Below are 17,399 nucleotides of genomic sequence, written 5' to 3' on the forward strand. Positions count from 1 at the left end.
TAAATAAATAAATAAATAAATAAATAAATAAATAAGGGGGCGGAGTCACGCGAGACCGACAGCCCTGCTAATTAAGGGACTGAAAAGACCCTTCAGAGTGTTTTAACAATCCCCAGTGAAGTGTCAGTCAGTCAGTGCAGTGTGCATATAAACCACTGGAAGCAGCAGGGAAAACAAAGAGAAAGCCAGTTACGTGATGCATGTCTCTGTCTATCCTGAAATCTACAGTAGAGCCCAGTTGTAGTGCTGAATGAACATGTACAGCATTAAATTACCACATGCAGTGATGAAGTAACACCCACTGGGTTTAATTAACACATAACACATATAGTGTTAAATTCACTTGTGTTCATTTGTCTCCAACTGGACTTATATAACATATGAAATACTGTGTTAATTCTGTATTAACGGTTAATTTAACACTATATGAGTTAAGTGTTAACAAGTGCAATGTACTATTTTTATTTTTATTAATGCAGTTTTTTTTTATTTTAGTTGGGAGTCCATGTGCACATGTAACCTCTGCTTCTTAAAAAGATTTTATTTTAGGTATTGAGGTTGTAAAGCATGGCTCACTCAGATCCACCATGCCTTCATAGGCTGGCCTTCATTATAGCTTATTATTCCTCTTCTTTTTGTGTGTCTTTGGATTAAAATCAGGCTGCACTTCAAATTAAACTTGAATGTCACATGTTTTATTACAAAGTAAATTGAGGTACAGGTGTGTGTGTGTGTGTGTGTATGTGTGTGTGTGTGTGTGTGTGTGAGAGAGAGAGAACACTGTTAACACCTAGTAAAAACTGTAATATTTGGATGTAATAAGCGACTCTTGTAAATGTCACATCCCGCAAAGAGCACTAACCTTTCATACAGAAGCGTCTTAAGATATAATTTTATGTTGATTTTTTTTTTTTTTTGCTCATGATTTCATGTTAGTCTCCTCATCTGCCGGAACGTGATGTTAAACATATTTACCAGAGCTGGGATTTAGTCTACAGCGTAGTTTCATCTCATTTGTGACCTCTGAGTGAACATTCTGGAGGTAGGACTCTACAGCAGCAGACTTGCGCTGTTATTAGTGTTTGTAATGCAAATACACAGCATGCCAAATAGGCTCTGCTTTCATGGCTTCACCAAGTGATGTCTTTTGTACACAGTTTCTAATTATTATCCCTGTACAGCACTACTGCTGTCACTGGAGTTTTATACACACTGTTGTATAAAGCAGCCTGCAAAGGTAACAAGTAAAAAAATCTCATTTAAGAGACACACTTCTAATAAATAATATTTTGCCTTATGTAAAGTATCTTTAATTTAAAGATTCATAACGCAGCACGTGTATAGGCCAACCATATGGGGAAATGCTGTGTCAGAGATATGAATGGCTCTGGTCATTGGACTACTCCAGTGATTTCTGAAGCAGTCAGTCCACACCATTCAGCTGAGCAGTGGATCTATAGGGCACAACACGAGTAGGCTAAAAGAGTAAACAACACATTTCAGCTAATTTACTCATTTATAGCCTACAAGACTGCTGGGTTTAAGAACTAATCTAATAACCAGTCACTGAGGGCTTTTCCTTCTGTTCCTTATGACAAAATTTCGTAATAATAATAATAATAATAATAATAATAATAATAACGTTTTACTATTATAAAGATAGCCAGCCAATCTCAATTTCAAGAATATCAACTTGATGTTCAATGTCACAGTCACTCTACTTTATTTGTACTCTGCTTGATCGGCGCTTTGTTTTATCATTTCGGCTACTGGCTGTTGCTATGGTTGCTCGGACAACAGGCCACGCCTCCCGGTAACAACAATGCGTAAAGCCACGCCCTTAACACGCTTTTAACTTTAAATGGATACAGAGCTATTATTTATTATTATTATTATTATTATTATTATTATTGTTGTTGTTGTTGTTGTTTGGATTTTAGAATTTTGAATATGAACAATGAACAACAAGGTTCACAAGGAGTCTAGAATTTAAAAAAAAAATTATATATATATATATATATATATATATATATATATATATATATATATATTTTTTTTTTTTTTTTAGACATGTGTGTAAACTGTTTGTCCCCGCAGAAAGGGTGTAAAATCCCCGCCTTCAGCAGTGACGTTTCAGCTCAGACAGTGGGCGGTAATCGATGCGGCGCGAGCCACAATTTCAGCATCCGATCAATGGCGCGTGATCCGCGGCTATAAGCAGATGAAGCTCCACCGACTGGTTGCATTCAATTTGTTCCAGCAGCGCCCTTAAACCTAATAAGGCGATTGATTGAGGCTCAAATGAGTTGTTGCAATTAGGAAACTGTTAATGAACAAGCGCCATTTGTCCCCTGAGACTGAGCGGCGCGTTTGTGCCATCGCTCTGAGCCTCCTCACCAATCTGTTACCACAGCACAGGCTAAAGGAAACCTCCTCAATCCCATCTTTTCTAATAGAAATCTAATTAACAACATGACTAGGCATATTAATGACAATTACTCATATTTTATTGGTAAATTGTTATTCTTGAGCTATTAACAGAGATGGAGGCTAAATCACTGGTGAACATAGTGATCATGTTTCATTAGAGTGAGAGAGCTGTGGAAAAACACAGACCATAATAATGTGGGAAGGTTTCCTAATAGACTTAAACACCTAATAGAATTAAATATCGAATATATAGCCAGAAATTATCTGTTCTGCAACTGCTGCAATTGCAATATATATATATATATATATATATATATATATATATATATATATATATATATATATATATATATAATTATTTATTATATTTATTATAATCTGTACCTAATGTATATAATGATTATATACATACATACAGATTATTTCTGGCTTGAGTCTACGACATTCACCTGAGTGTGGAAGTTTTGCTAAATATCTTGCAGACTATAAAAATTCACTCCCCGAAATGCAACACGAAAGCATACATTCTCATAATTTCAGGTGAAGAATATTAATCACATATGTCCTGTTAAACTGTGTACTTTTCGAAAAAAAAAAAAAAAAAGCCAGAGTCTCCCCCTCTGAAATAATGAGACTCGTGTCCAGTGTTATCACAAAATCTGCCTGAAGTAGTGTGGCATCCTGGTAGTTTTCATCTGTCCAGATGTGATGAATATTATAGTTTTGAAGTAGTAGGTTGGTATTTCTATGTAATTTAATAAGTAGCCACTATTTAATGTTTGGGCATACCAAGCTGAATTGCTGTGTACAGGGTGTCTCTAACACATAAGCTGTGATAAGTCTCAGTCCATCTGAAGACTACAAATCACTACAGTCAGTGAGAATGTGGCGGCTTTGTCGCCGCCTGGCGGTCTAAAGGAGCATCGCAGGAAATCAACAGCATCCTCTCTTCTGAATAATACTCTTAACGTCTAAAACTGTTTGCATCACGTTATTAGATGCCTTCGGTAATCTAGATTCCTTTAGATCTATTTATGTAATCTGGATTTAATCTTATTCGCGTGAATATATCAGCGTTTTACATTTTATTAATACAAACTGTCATAAAACATGAATAAATGTTGCATGTTTTTTAATTGAAAATTAATTTTGAAAGAAAAAAAATAGAAAACAATATCAAGTCAAGAATAAAAGCAAAAAAAAAAATCCTTTTTTCAAGTACTTGAAATAAAATTTCGAGGAAGATATAATATTTTGTATAAAATATAATTCATTAAGAAAATAGCATTTGAAAACAATTATTTCCAATAACCTCTTTCAAAATACATTTTCAGAGCAATTCGTAAAGGATGTGAAATCTGTCTGAGATGTTTTGTGCACTATGTCCCTGATGTATGCTGATACACAGAAAAATCTCTATGGTGTTAAAGTCCAATATCTAATGCAACATGGTGAGGAAAACAGTAGGACTGAATTCAATTTCTGCTTTCGAAATTAAATGTGAAATTTCGAATGAATAGACAGAGGACAAATATGTCTCAGATGGGTTTGGCTAGAACAAAAAAAAAGCACAAGAAAACAAGCTTGAATAAAAAAAAAACTTGCGAGAGAGCAGGAGCTGGTAAATGTGTCCTCCCTTCCCTTTTCTCTTTTTCTGAGAAATTTGCTTCAAGTGAAACAAGCAGGAGCTGCATGTTCTGCCGAAACTGCAGGCAAATCATTTACTGTAAGGCTTCTGAAAAGAGTCCTCCTCTCTAATGACGAAGTGGATTAAGACAGATCCCTTTGCCCCTTCCCTTACATTTTAGATTTGCGGTTTAATATTCAAATGAACTTGAACATGAATTAATTAGAGCCTTCATTACCGGCTGCAGATGACCACGTGACGACTGAAGATTACTGTGTGTTCCCAGCACTAGCCATACGACATAGGCTCGATTTACTAAACCTAAAGTGTTTGTGTGATTACTTTAGATAATGAGCTAAAGACTAGGTTTATTTATTGTATTTATTTATGTATTTATTGTATATTTATTTATTTTTTTGTTTGCTGGGGGGATGCCAGTGTCATGTAAAATATTCTCCACTATTTCTTCCCTTGAGCAATTTTAAAAAGCAGTGTTTCCACTCAAAGCCTGTGACACATACAATATCTATCAGCTCACCACAGTCTAAAAAGTAATGTCTCACTGACTCAAGGCAATATCTTGAAATATATAAGTAATATAAATAAATACAATCAATGATATACGCTTTATGATTATAATTAACTATTATTTGTCCCCTCAGACCTTCACTGGAGAAGAACATAGTTGTAAGGAAGATATATAGCTAAGGCATAATGTAGTCAAATAAACACTAAAATAGTTCATTAGCAATAACCAAATAATTATTAAAAAATTAAGCTACCTCTAACGCACACATTGAAGTCCCTATTATTCAGTTCTTCCTGCCGTTGTCTCATATACAGTGTAATTCAGCTTTTAGAAAATGTGCTTAATCATGAGTATGATTGATATTACAGTGCACACAATGTTTCAGAAGTGTCCACTGTCACCTGTTAAAGCGTTTTAAGGCTTCTGAAACTGTAGCTATGTTGTTTAAAAGAGCATTTGGATTTCTCAGGCTCCAAATTGTAACGATCAAGTAAAAATTCTCTGATTGGTTAGAGGCAGGTGCTGCTCACGATCCGACCAATCAGAGGAGAGAAGGGGGAGCTCAAGGAGTGTGTCTGTGTTATAATGTGTTATAATAAAAGAGAGAGAAAAAAAACACTGGCTCCCCCCTCCTGACGTCAACGTAGGAAATCATTGTAGAGCATCAACTGGGGAGGATTTCTAGCAAAAAAAAAGAGGGTGAGTTGATGTCGAGGAGTTAGAAAGCTCAGAAAGCGCAACTTTTGGGAGAGAGAAAGAGAGCGAGATATAGAGAGAGACAGATCGAGAGAGAGAGAGAGAGAGAGAGAGAGAGAGAGAAATAAAGTTCAGGCACCAGTGCAAAAGGACGTGGAGCTACACAAGACCCAGCTGCTTTTTACAGATTTCATACTGAAAGAAAGCGCATCCTGGGAGACTTCATGTGCATCACAATCTTCTCCACATCTTAACAAACTTGCAAGGATTTTTGTTTTTCCGGCTTGTTTTCTGCGTTTAGCTGTGTGCTCCGTTAAGCTTCAGAATCACTCTGATGCGTTTAATTGGCGAGGATTAATAAATAGACTGCGCACTTTTTTTTTTGTTTGTTTCTGAAGCATCAGCTCGCGTTTAATTCCGTCTAAATTGCACGCGCCATAATTCATCATCATCATCTTCTTCTTCTTCTTCTTTTTAATGAATTGATGGAGAAGAAACTTCCTGTTATGCAGACTCCTTAAACCAACATCGGTTTTTCTTTTTCTTTTTTTTTTATGTTTTAATGTCATGGAAGGATCCAGCGCGTCTAGTTTTGGAATAGACACCATTTTATCTTCCGCCGGTTCCTGCAGCTCGGCGCTCGCGATGATGGACGGAGACTTCCGGGCGGCGGATTTCCGGAGCCGCGCGACACCTTCGCCCTGCTCGGATGTAGACGCGGGCGCGAGGAGCCCTTCGTCCCCGATCTCCGTCACTGCGGAGCCTCCTGAGCCGCATCCGGTGCAAGACGGCCTTCATCATCATCTCCATCATCACCATTATCATCCGGTGGCCCAAAATCCGGCCGCGTGCGCCCCGCGGACCGCCACCTCCTCTTTTTTGATCAAGGACATTCTGGGCGACGGGAAGCCGCTGGCAGCGTGTGCGCCCTACAGCGCGAGCCTCGCACCCTCCCCGCAGCACCAGCGTCAGCATCATCACACTCCCAAAGCAGAGAGCGCGGACTGTCTCACCCCAAAAGCCGAGCACGACGAGCACGGAGGCAAAGCAGAAAAAAGAGACGACATTCACAACGACGCCAAATGCAACGGTAAGACAAGACCTACTAATGTTTGCCTTGGAGAAATAAATCCTAATATTGCTATTCTAATATTAAACGCAACACCAAGCACAAGTGATTCAGCTCGGAAATCATGCAGAACCTGAAGGTAGAAAACTGGCCGGATTTTGCAGTGCTGAAATGTTTCATTTCGTGTTGCATTCATGACAAATATTCATTTTTATCTGAAGCTATAGCTACAGTGTACACTTTGCAAATCCAGTGACAAGTCAATCAGCAGGGAAGTGTTAATATTACTTCTTGATAATAAACGCTCGATATGAAGTTACAGACCGTGTAAATTAACACCTAGAGAAAAGTCATGTTAGTCATTCTTTTAATGTCTGCAGTCTGTAATGTGGTTTATAACATTAAAGCATGTGAGTATTCAACCATATTACTGTTTGTAAAGCAAATATTATTTTACTAGCTGCACGAAGTTCCAAATTATTACTGTTTATAGCTTTGTAGAATTGCAGCATTGCTCAGTAACATACTACTGTAAAAGCGAATACATTATTATTATTATTATTATTATTATTATTATTATTATTATTATAGGATAGAAATTATGCAATACAAAATCACCGGGATTGAATTACCAGCTCTAGTGTTGGGTTAATGCCGGCTGTGTTAAATTAACACATGCAGTGATCAGGTATCATGTGTAGTGTTGAATTAATAGCCATCATACTGATGTCGGTCCGAGTATACTCATATAATGAACACTGTAAATATTAATTCAGCACTAGACTTTTTTTTTTTTTTTTTTTTTTTGCTTTGCTTGAACGGTAGTGTAGAAGTTTCTGTTATTTTCTGTCTTTTTTGAATTATTATTATTATTATTATTACTACTACTACTACTACTATTATTATTACACAAAACTGCTGTATTACAAAACTACATGTTAAAACATTTCAGACTTTACACTGTGTGCTAAAATGTCTAGCTAAGATGCACACAAAAATAAAAAGAATTTTTTTTTGTTATCTAAAGAAGGTTATAGAAAAAAGAAACAAGAGAATTAAAGCAACTAAATGAGAAACGAAATCTCACTCAGATATTTCTGCAGTGGTGCACTGAAATGCTTTTCCATATTTTGCAACATTTAACAATCATGATCACACCACACTAAATGCATCTTAATTTTTCAATATTTCTCTGTTTATATAGTAGTTTTGTCCTGTAAGAGGTTCAAAACACACCATTCGTCACTGTCACTGAGTTTGTCTGATATTAGCATAACAGAAGCTGAAACAGATGTAAAGCCTCCCTGGTGGGTCAATTAGAGAGATTATTGTTCTTCCTGGAGGGAGGATCACAAACAGAAAAAAAATGATACAAATAGACATGGATCGAACAATCGATTTTTTTCCCTTTTTTTTTTTAATATTTACGAAAATGAAGATTTTTAATTCTTTTTTAATATTTTGTTTTCGGTTAACCAGGAATCTAAATACTGGTGACTTGAATCATCTCCAGCCTGCTCCTCCAGAAACCTCAGCAGAAGCAATCAGATTTCATTTAATGTGCATTATGATTACATTTATTTCAACTTAAAATACAGTTCGCTCAATAATCTGATAAATTAAGAACATGTGAATTGTTGCAGTCAGACAAATTGTACTTGTATTCTTTTTAAGCAGTTATTACTACGAATAATACTACTACTACTACTACTACTACTACTACTACTACTAATAATAATAATAATAAGAGCCTCGCATTGAATTTATTTTTAGGAACAAAAGAAGAGGGTGATCGGGAAATCTCGAGCTCCAGAGACAGTCCGCCTGTACGCGCTAAAAAGCCGCGGAAAGCGCGAACAGCCTTTTCGGATCATCAGCTGAACCAACTGGAGCGCAGCTTCGAGCGCCAGAAGTACCTGAGCGTGCAGGACCGCATGGACCTGGCAGCAGCGCTCAACCTCACCGACACACAGGTCAAGACCTGGTACCAGAACCGACGGTGAGCAAAGAGAGCATGTGTCTTTATTTCAGTCTTTATGCGTCTTTATTTTATTCATTCTAATTTATTTCATTTAATTTCTTTTGCATTGTAATGCTGGCTACTGTAAATCATTATAGAAAAGTATTGATATTCATATTTCTTCTTCTACTACTACTACTATTAATAATAATAATAATAATAATAATAACAATAGTAGTAGTAATAATAATAATAATAATAATAGTAGTAGTAGTAGTAGTAGTAGTAATAATAATAATAATAATAATAATAATAATAATGACATTGAATATATTTATTTGGCTTTAAAAAAAAATTTCTTGTGATTATTTTATTATCTGAGGCTTTCGGTTACTATAGGCCTTTATTATCTGCAGCGCCGGAGAGAAACTGAGGTCCACGTGTGTACTTTTATACGCCGCCTAATTTACCGTAGAGCTGCCTGACCCTTATCGCTATAGATATCTCAGTTGTTTTTTTTTTAAACTCAGATGAAAATCCAGTTTAACTCGTGAATCTCGTTTAAAAGATCTCACATGAAGTATTCGACTTGTTCTTAACTTTCAACCACTAAAGATCCAGGCGCAATCACACATATAGCACTTCGCTTATTACAGCCCATGCTTCATTCTTTATTCCAGTTCTGGTCCTGTGGAGAATTCACAAAACCCATAATGCAACTGGCCTTCTAATACTATTATTACTCCAACAATTATTATTATTATTATTATTATTATTATTATTATTATTATTATTATTATTAACAATTATGTATAACACGTAACGAATAACTAAAAATCGAATATATTTGAACTGTAAAAAAATAAATAAATAATAATAAAAAAAAAATCTAAGATGAAATCCCAGGAGGGGAACTGTGAGGTCCTTCTACTAGTACTTCACCTGTAATAATAATAATAATAATAATAATAATAATAATAATAATAATAATGATGTGCTGTTGATCTGATCTCAGGACGAAGTGGAAGCGGCAGACGGCGGTGGGACTGGAGCTGCTGGCGGAAGCGGGCAGTTACTCGGCGCTGCAGCGGATGTTTCCGTCCCCGTATTTCTACCCGCCGGGGCTGCTCGGCTCTGTGGACGGCACGGCGGCGGCGGCGGCGGCGGCAGCAGCGATGTACAGCAGCGTTTACCGGAACAGCGCACCGGCGCCGCATCCCGCAGCCACTCTGCACAGACCGCTCGTGCCGCGCGTGCTAATTCACGGGCTGGGCGCGAGCGGGCAACCGGCGCTCAACCCGCTGGGGAACCCTGTTCCTGGCACGCCGCATCCCCGGTAAAAAAAAAAAAAAAAAGTACAACTGAAAAAAAAAATCAATGAAAAAAGACATTGGAGAGCGAGAACTGAATCAGACTGAAGCGCTGACTTTTTTTTTTTCTCGAAAGGACACGCAGCGCTTTTCCCCCCAAGAAAGAATACTAAAAGACAGTTTTATTATCGAAGAACAACAAGAAGATGATGAAGTGTTATTATTTAAGATGGACCATGCTTTTCTGAGTTATGGCCGTGCACACAAAAGGTGACTGTTCATTTGACGGATTGTTGTTTTTGATTTTTTTTTCTTTTTTGTACAAATACACTTATACTACTAAATAAATGTAAATTTTATTAGAGGGACAGAAAAAGGTTGAATAAAGACAGAATACTAAACACAAAGTTATATGGGATGCTTTTTAACCAAAGTGGCTATATTAATTACATTTCACTCTTTCAAACAGTCAGGCACGACTTTTTAAACATCTGATAATACGGTCAATTAATTAAAACATTCAATCAATACGGAAAATAAATTCAATAATAAAAAAGCTCTAATTCCCCCAAATGTTGCCCTGCAAATAAATAGAACTTCTTAAAGCACAGTGGGTTTAGGTCTTTATAAACGATCCACATCTTTAAAACAGCTTTTACTGTTACATTACTTTTACATTTAAGTCAGCTTAGACTTACTTTACTTGTGATAAGCATTTTATTTTCAAATGTAAGAGGCAAATTTAGTTTAAACATTGATGAAACCACTTTTTAAAAAAAAATATATATATGGGGCATATTTTAAGATTGTTGTTAATTATTTGAGTTTCACTGAACATGAATTTGAGGTGATTAAAAAAGATTCAGATTATCTGACAGCTGAAATTTTAAATAGTTCATTTTAGCTAGACAGTTAACCACATTATCTGTAAATCATGGTACAGCTGCATGGTATAGCTGCTCAGGATGAGGATGAGGATGAGGATGAAGATCAGGATCAGGATCAGTTATCATGGATGAATATCTGAGGGATACTGTTTGGACACAGAGCTGCGGTTTCAGCCATAACCTTTTACTATTGCTCTCGCTCTCTTTTGGCATTTTTTAAAAAAAAATCACTTTATCACTTTATCATATCATTTTACAGCTACACATTCTGGTTTAAGTTTGTTTTAGCTTCAAGTAATGAATTTTTTTTTCATCTGCAACATTCAGATGTTGTTCAAAGGAAGATTTTTACACCCGACATCTGAGAGAAAGAGAGAGAGAAAGAAAGAAGGGGGAAAGAGAGAAAGAAAAACTAAACAAAGTAATTAAGAAGGGTAATTTGTCATCCCCCACAGAAAGACTTATATCTTATTAAATATAACAATAAGATTTCTACACTTTGGAATAAATTAATCGTCTTATCACAGAGACTGGGTTTTCTGTTAAAATAACAAACTTGCTTGCAGACAGTTTATAAGTGAGTCAGTTGTACTTGTCGGGACTTTTACCTTTATTTATTAATCAATAATTATATTCATGCAGTTCAGATGCAATACCCAGGGCATGTGCCAGTGGAATGAGGTGCGTGTTTAACGGAAGCTCAGTAATGTCTCAGTGAGGACTGCACTGCATTCTGGGACTTTGGGCGTTTTTGGTGCGTTTTTAAACTTTAGCTCGACCCTTTCTTCAGTGTTAAAACGAAGCGAAGAGCTAGTGAATATCGACCAGCAGCATCACGTGTGTCTTGTTTTGTAAAAGTGCTCTGTACACCAGCAGTCATCCCCACACCTAATTATAACTCAGATCTATAATGTAGGCTAAAACTCCCTCGGGCTAGAGCTGCTGAATCTATTTACACCATTACTGATGGCAGATATGTGACTATGGGGACAGAGCCTGCAAACCAAAGCAAGCAGCCTCAACCTGCACCTAATTTAATATCATTAATACTCTAACTGCATTAGCTGGATGACTTTAGGTTTTTTTTTCATTCATATTTTATCTTTTAATGGCCTGCTACTTATTTTACAAATGCAAAAATAAAATTTGAAGCATTATTAGTCAGTAGCCTATAGATCATTTAGGTAAAATAATGCTTAGAAATAAACTTAAGTCATTTAGCCTATTAAACAACATACATGGCACACTGTTTTGTATATGCACAGGCTAAAGGGATAAAGCTGAACAGGCTAACGTATTGCACTCTTGTTTTGCATCAGTATTAAAATTAATTTTATTTTGCTTCAAAGTGACAATTCATCAAATCCTAGACATCCGAAAAATAACAACTGAAACAGATCCTAAGACTTATTTCATAAAATGAGGAAACTATCAGTACAACAGAATAACCTACATATTTCAATAGGTCAGCTGTGAAAGTTTTGCTTTTGTTTTAACAAAACCAACAAATCAAATAATTTGCACTAAGACAGTTCTTTCACATTTATGTTTGCACTGTGCACCATCCTTTAATAACACGCCATGATCTATTCGATTATTATTATTATTTTTAATAATCATATGAGCATACTAATTAAATATAATTTAGTTTAAGGCTGATTTATCCAAGCTCAGAAAGCAACCATGAGCATTTATTGGATATGAGAAGTAGAAAATGTTAAGTCCTTTCCCTGACCTGACACACATTAGGCTTTAGTGAATTAGGTTTATTCACACTGTTTCCAGATCTGTGTGTATGGTTTCTATAATGGTCTCATTTTCCCACAGATGTAATGGTCGGCATATCATAGTTCTTACTCTAACAAGAAACACAACTAATTCAAATGACAGGGACACATCCAACTGAAGGAGAAGCCAGAAGTGCATGAAGCCTGTGCTCACATTTTAACATGAAGGAAAAACTTTAGTGTTGTATTCATTCATACAGAGCAAATTTTAGTCAAAATGGACACAAATAAATGCTCTAAGACTAATTCAGTAATGAAGATTATACTGTGCAAATCCAGTCTCTTGTTTGCTGGCTTTTACAACACCACGACACAGTGCAAGTGCTCACACCTCCTCTTAAAAAAGAATGGAAGCATCTGGGTGTCTCTTAATTTTGTCTGCATGGATTTTTAATCTTGCCCTGTGGTGATGGTGAGGTGTCAGAGCAGTGAATTTTAAGATGGTAAGTTGTCAAGAGGAACATTTTTCGTAGCTGGCAAAATTGGGGGGGAAAAAAAGGTTATATCAAGGTCAGATTAGTGTAAAGTGTGAATTGGGATTTTTGCAAATGTCTGCCAGGCATTGCAATAATGTAAGCCTATGCCTGCATAAATTTCAAGCACGCAATTACATTTGAAAGTGTGAAATTGACTAATATGTCAAGCAAATATATTGGAAAATCCTCTCACTAAGCATGATTGCCATCTGCCAATAAGTCTACTGATGGATTTATTAAAAGCTTATTCATTCTTGCACATTTTAATGGTGAGCTTTCTCAAATGAAACCAAATGACTTTTAAATTGTTTAATTAATTATATTATTAGTGTAACTTCACAATTTACTTTGCAAACAAGTTCAAACAGATTCAGCTCGAATAAAAATATTGACATAACTAGAGATATAAACCAGCATTGGCCTGAAAAACTAGATTAGTAATGATATTTTGAAATTCCAGTCTGATCTACTGATGTAGATCTTGCATGCAGTAAACTTGTTTAACTGTATGTAGGATCATTAATTCCATCTTAAGCTTATCAGTACTGACAAATGGGGTGTACTCACAGCAACAACTTATTTACAGCTTTATTAAAATAAATTATTAAAAGAACACTCCAGTTTACTCCAATCTAACCTCAATTCTTAATTTTTGACATATTTGTGATTTCCACGGAAAAGAACTTCAGCATGTTTTGCTGCACAGAGGAATGAACAGAAACCCTGTTTTCTCAAATCACTCTTATATTGGAACTCTAGTGGCAGCTGTTGGGGTAGTCAATAAAAGTCTATGTGGAAACACAATTTTGTCTAGTGCTATACTGCATTCTTTAGTCGAAAAATGAATATTTAATTCATAAAGGGGAAAGCTTTTGCAGAGGGAACAATTTGTTATTTTGCATTAGCATAGTAGACACATAACCACAGAGGTGTCTCTTTGCCTGATCATGCTGGATACCACAAAACGGCAGGAAAACTGTTGTACTGCTCCAGTACTGGGAAGGTAGATAAAACTACATATGAACAGCTTTTTGTTAAGTCGTTCTTTCATGTTTTTTCTCAGTGTATTCCCTTTATTGTTAGAATGTAATGGCTGTAGTTTTGAATTTCCATCACATATTTTTTGATGTTTATTGATGATGGATTTCAACAACTGTCTTTAGGTTTTCATTATAAGTGAGTTTTGGGGTTAACAGCCTTTCTGTTCTTTCCATATTAGAAGGAAACATGTCAAAAATATTGTCCATGGTACTCACACATGTGCAGATTGGGTTGAAAAATGATGGGTTTTCCTTTATAATGAAAAAGTTGCACCAATAGCTATTGGTGCATCCCTATATACTATTAGCAGAACAACTGTAATTATATGTGCATGCCACAACTTATTTGCACTTCCACTGCTGCCCCACCATTCTCCCTCAAAATGAGGAATTAAAGAAGTGTATATATGTATATACATTTATATTACACCAGTTATCATGTAATATTTTAGGCACATTAAAATGTATTACTGTAGACATAGCAAGTACCTACTCGTGTAAGCTAATGCCATTAACCACATTGAACTTGAGACCTACAGCCATCATTCACAGGCAAATGATAAGCACAATATGACAAACTCTGAGCTAGGATCTGTGTAAATTGGCAGGGCGTTGGTTGTGTCAGTGGGTCCGTCATTGTGGTGCAGGAATTTGGTTCTTGCTGTATCCCATTGGATATTAAGGATATTTGATAAGCTAAAGTGATGATGAAATTTCTATTAGAAAAGCATAGCCATTGCTCCATTGCTATAGCTGATTCTTCCATTAGTGATTAAAACACTCATTTGTCTACTTAAACCATGTCAGAAATGTGATAGAGGCACAGAACTGCACATTATTCACATTTCTGATACAATATCCCCTTCACTATAATGACAGCTCCACTTTAGATTTAGGATGGATAGCATGGATTATTATTTTCGAATGAATGATTTAGAGATGATCATTTGCTAAACGCTTTCCATATTCAACCAACGTCCAACGTCAATTCAACGTCCAACCTAGTACTTCAAGGTAACAGAGATTTTTAATAACAATGTTTTTTTAAAAATAATTGTTATATTCATATATTTACATCAATGCTATTTTTAAGGAAAACTACATAGTTTACATGTATAAATGAGTCATATAATAATAATAATAATAATAGCAAGTCAGGTATATCAAAGCAAGTTCTTAAAGCAAGACTGAATGAACCTAATAATATAAATAATCATATAACATAATAACATAATAATATATAAATTGTTGCCCCTGGTGTGACCCCTGATCACTGGTAGTTGTGAACTGAAAGCTAACCAGCAGTTCTGCAAGTTTTTCTGAATCCCCATTTTCCCTGTGCCACTCAGTCCTGCCAGGTATGTGGAAGGGAAACTTTGTCACCGTGTCCTGAGCCATCACTTCATCAACTTCCACCTGTCTATTCAGCTACAGTCATCTTCCTGCTCCTATCCTGACACTCCAGCTCGTCCATGACATCTCTGCTGAATGATGCATTAGCCGAGCGCTATCATGGTTTAAACGCTCTCATCATTTCAGCAAATCCAGCCTTTTCCTGTTCTCCTTTTTCTGCCCAACTGATGGGACAGCTAGTGGCAGAAAAGTTCTGCTAGCTTTCAAGTTGCAAAGCAGCCACCTCCGTAGCACGTGCGGCCACAGAAAGGAAAGAAAAAAAGGGAGTTGAGTAAAAAAAAAAAATAATAAAAAAAATCTGTCAGCAGCAATGTCAAATGCTTCAATTTTTTTAACCAAGCAATTAGAGGTTTCATCATCACTGAAAGGTGTCAGCATTCATTATGCCTCAACAACAGTTAATTGCTTAAAGGTTAAAATTACACATCTGACAGCATTATATTTTAAGTGACAGACTCAAATTCTGTTGTGCTGCAGACACTGTAAGAGACAGAGACAGAGAGAGAGAGACAGAGAGAGAGAGAGAGACAGAGAGAGAGAGAGAGGTGGAATGATGCCATTTCAGTCATGGTGCATATAAGATATAAGAAACATATGATGCTTTGGGATAAGATTGATGTGTGAAAGGTGCCACTCTCTTGGTGGTGTTTGAGTTGAATTGAACCTACATCATCCACAAAGAGGTTTTGGCAAAAATGCCAACACATGGTGTAGGTTTTGGATGTAAGAGTCACTGACACTTTGAAGTAAGACAACAAACTATTACTTTTCAAAAGAGAAAATGTGAATATATTTGTGTTTTATGAGTGACTTTTATAGCTTATTACTGTTTAGCATCTCTTTACCTAGATCTTAGCTAATGTCTTAATATAATTGGTAGGTGATGCAAAGTTCAGTAAGATTTGTTCCACAACTGGATTTGTAGTTTACTTATACTCTGTGGTGATACTATCAAACGAAAGATGACAGTTAATTTTTTATGTACGTGTGCGACACAGAGCTAAGCATTTCAGTGACGACAGCAAGCAACAAAACACAGTGCAACAAGTGACATTTGAATTGAGTTTTTTTTCCTCAATTCTATGCAAATTAGCTATGAAAAAGTAGAGCAACAAATCTAAACGATTGGCTCAAGTGATTTCTTGAACCAATCCAATGGCACATGTGATCTGACATTTCTTCAGTTCCCCAGTCACATGGAACAAAAACTTATAACCATGATTTCATCTTATTCTACACATAAGCCCTCTCATTAAATGTCTATAGAGACATTATGAAGAAAAATAAAGCTTGGAAGGAAGTAGCAGAGATCGTTGCTGCCTCTGGTGAGTGTACTTAGCCTTAATTCATCACGTAGACGGTGTTTGTTATGATGTGGCCAAGCTAGCTTCAGACATCTGTCGTATTAGATTTAACTAACATTATGGTACTTTCTCAATTTATGATGAATATGTTGTTGTAAAGGTATTTTTACATGAAGCTTGTACCTTATGATTTTAAGTAATTGAAAAAAAAACCTCTTGTCCTCTTTAGTCTTACTTTATTATTAGTATTATTATTATTATTATTATTATTTGTATTATTATTATAGTAGTTTTTAATAATTCATAATAGATTTAAAAGTATCAGTAGCAATAAAACACTTGCTCAGGATAGGCTCTTCTGGTTTATGATCATTTTTGTGCCACTGTACATTTACAAATTTTGTTAAAAAAAAAAACAGTTACAGCAGAGTTACAGCTTATTTTATAGGAGTAGCGCTGCATCTCCCCATAGACTTGCTCTGGCTTATGAGCCATTCTCTTGCCTGCTAATGTGGCAGGGTGTTGACGTATGGAAGTAGTTAGCAACAGCAGCTAGATTGCGACATCCAGATTATATATCTATGACTAAACTTGTATGCTGGCCATATGCATGCCACCTTTATCTAAACTCTAATGACGATAAAATGCAGAAACGGATTATGAATTAAATTCTAATTAAGAGAATTTGTTCCTCACAATACTTGACACAGACAAGCTGCTCAGCAGTTTTTGTTGTTCACATTGTTGTTTTGAGTGGCATGAATTATAGACCTGCATATTCATACTGTGGAGCGGCTGGAGTCTTTTCTTTCAAGTGAGCAGTTGTTTACCCTATGCTTTTTCCCCCTCATCTTAAAGTAGAATACCTGAT

At 36.0% G+C, this 17,399-nt stretch overlaps 1 protein-coding gene across 1 annotated transcript; it reads left to right on the forward strand.

Moving 5' to 3' along the window:
- Positions 1-5,225: 5,225 nt before the first annotated feature.
- On the forward strand, positions 5,226-12,705 carry barhl2 (BarH-like homeobox 2). Its single transcript, XM_026925523.3, has 3 exons — positions 5,226-6,372; positions 8,125-8,350; positions 9,327-12,705. Exons 1-3 carry the CDS (start codon positions 5,850-5,852, stop codon positions 9,649-9,651), a joined length of 1,074 nt encoding a protein of 357 aa, XP_026781324.1. The 5' UTR covers positions 5,226-5,849; the 3' UTR covers positions 9,652-12,705.
- The last annotated feature ends 4,694 nt before the right edge of the window (positions 12,706-17,399 follow it).

This window comes from Pangasianodon hypophthalmus, chromosome 2, assembly GCF_027358585.1.
Source record: "Pangasianodon hypophthalmus isolate fPanHyp1 chromosome 2, fPanHyp1.pri, whole genome shotgun sequence".
In the NCBI taxonomy this organism is placed as follows: Eukaryota; Metazoa; Chordata; class Actinopteri; order Siluriformes; family Pangasiidae; genus Pangasianodon; species Pangasianodon hypophthalmus.

Bases quoted from the DNA above. Each gene is read 5' to 3' on its own strand.
- barhl2 (XM_026925523.3), top strand. From the start codon at position 5,850: ATGGAAGGATCCAGCGCGTCTAGTTTTGGAATAGACACCATTTTATCT. The intron at 6,373-8,124 runs GTAAGACAAGAC...ATTTATTTTTAG, and splicing joins CAACGACGCCAAATGCAACG to GAACAAAAGAAGAGGGTGAT. The intron at 8,351-9,326 runs GTGAGCAAAGAG...ATCTGATCTCAG, and splicing joins ACCTGGTACCAGAACCGACG to GACGAAGTGGAAGCGGCAGA.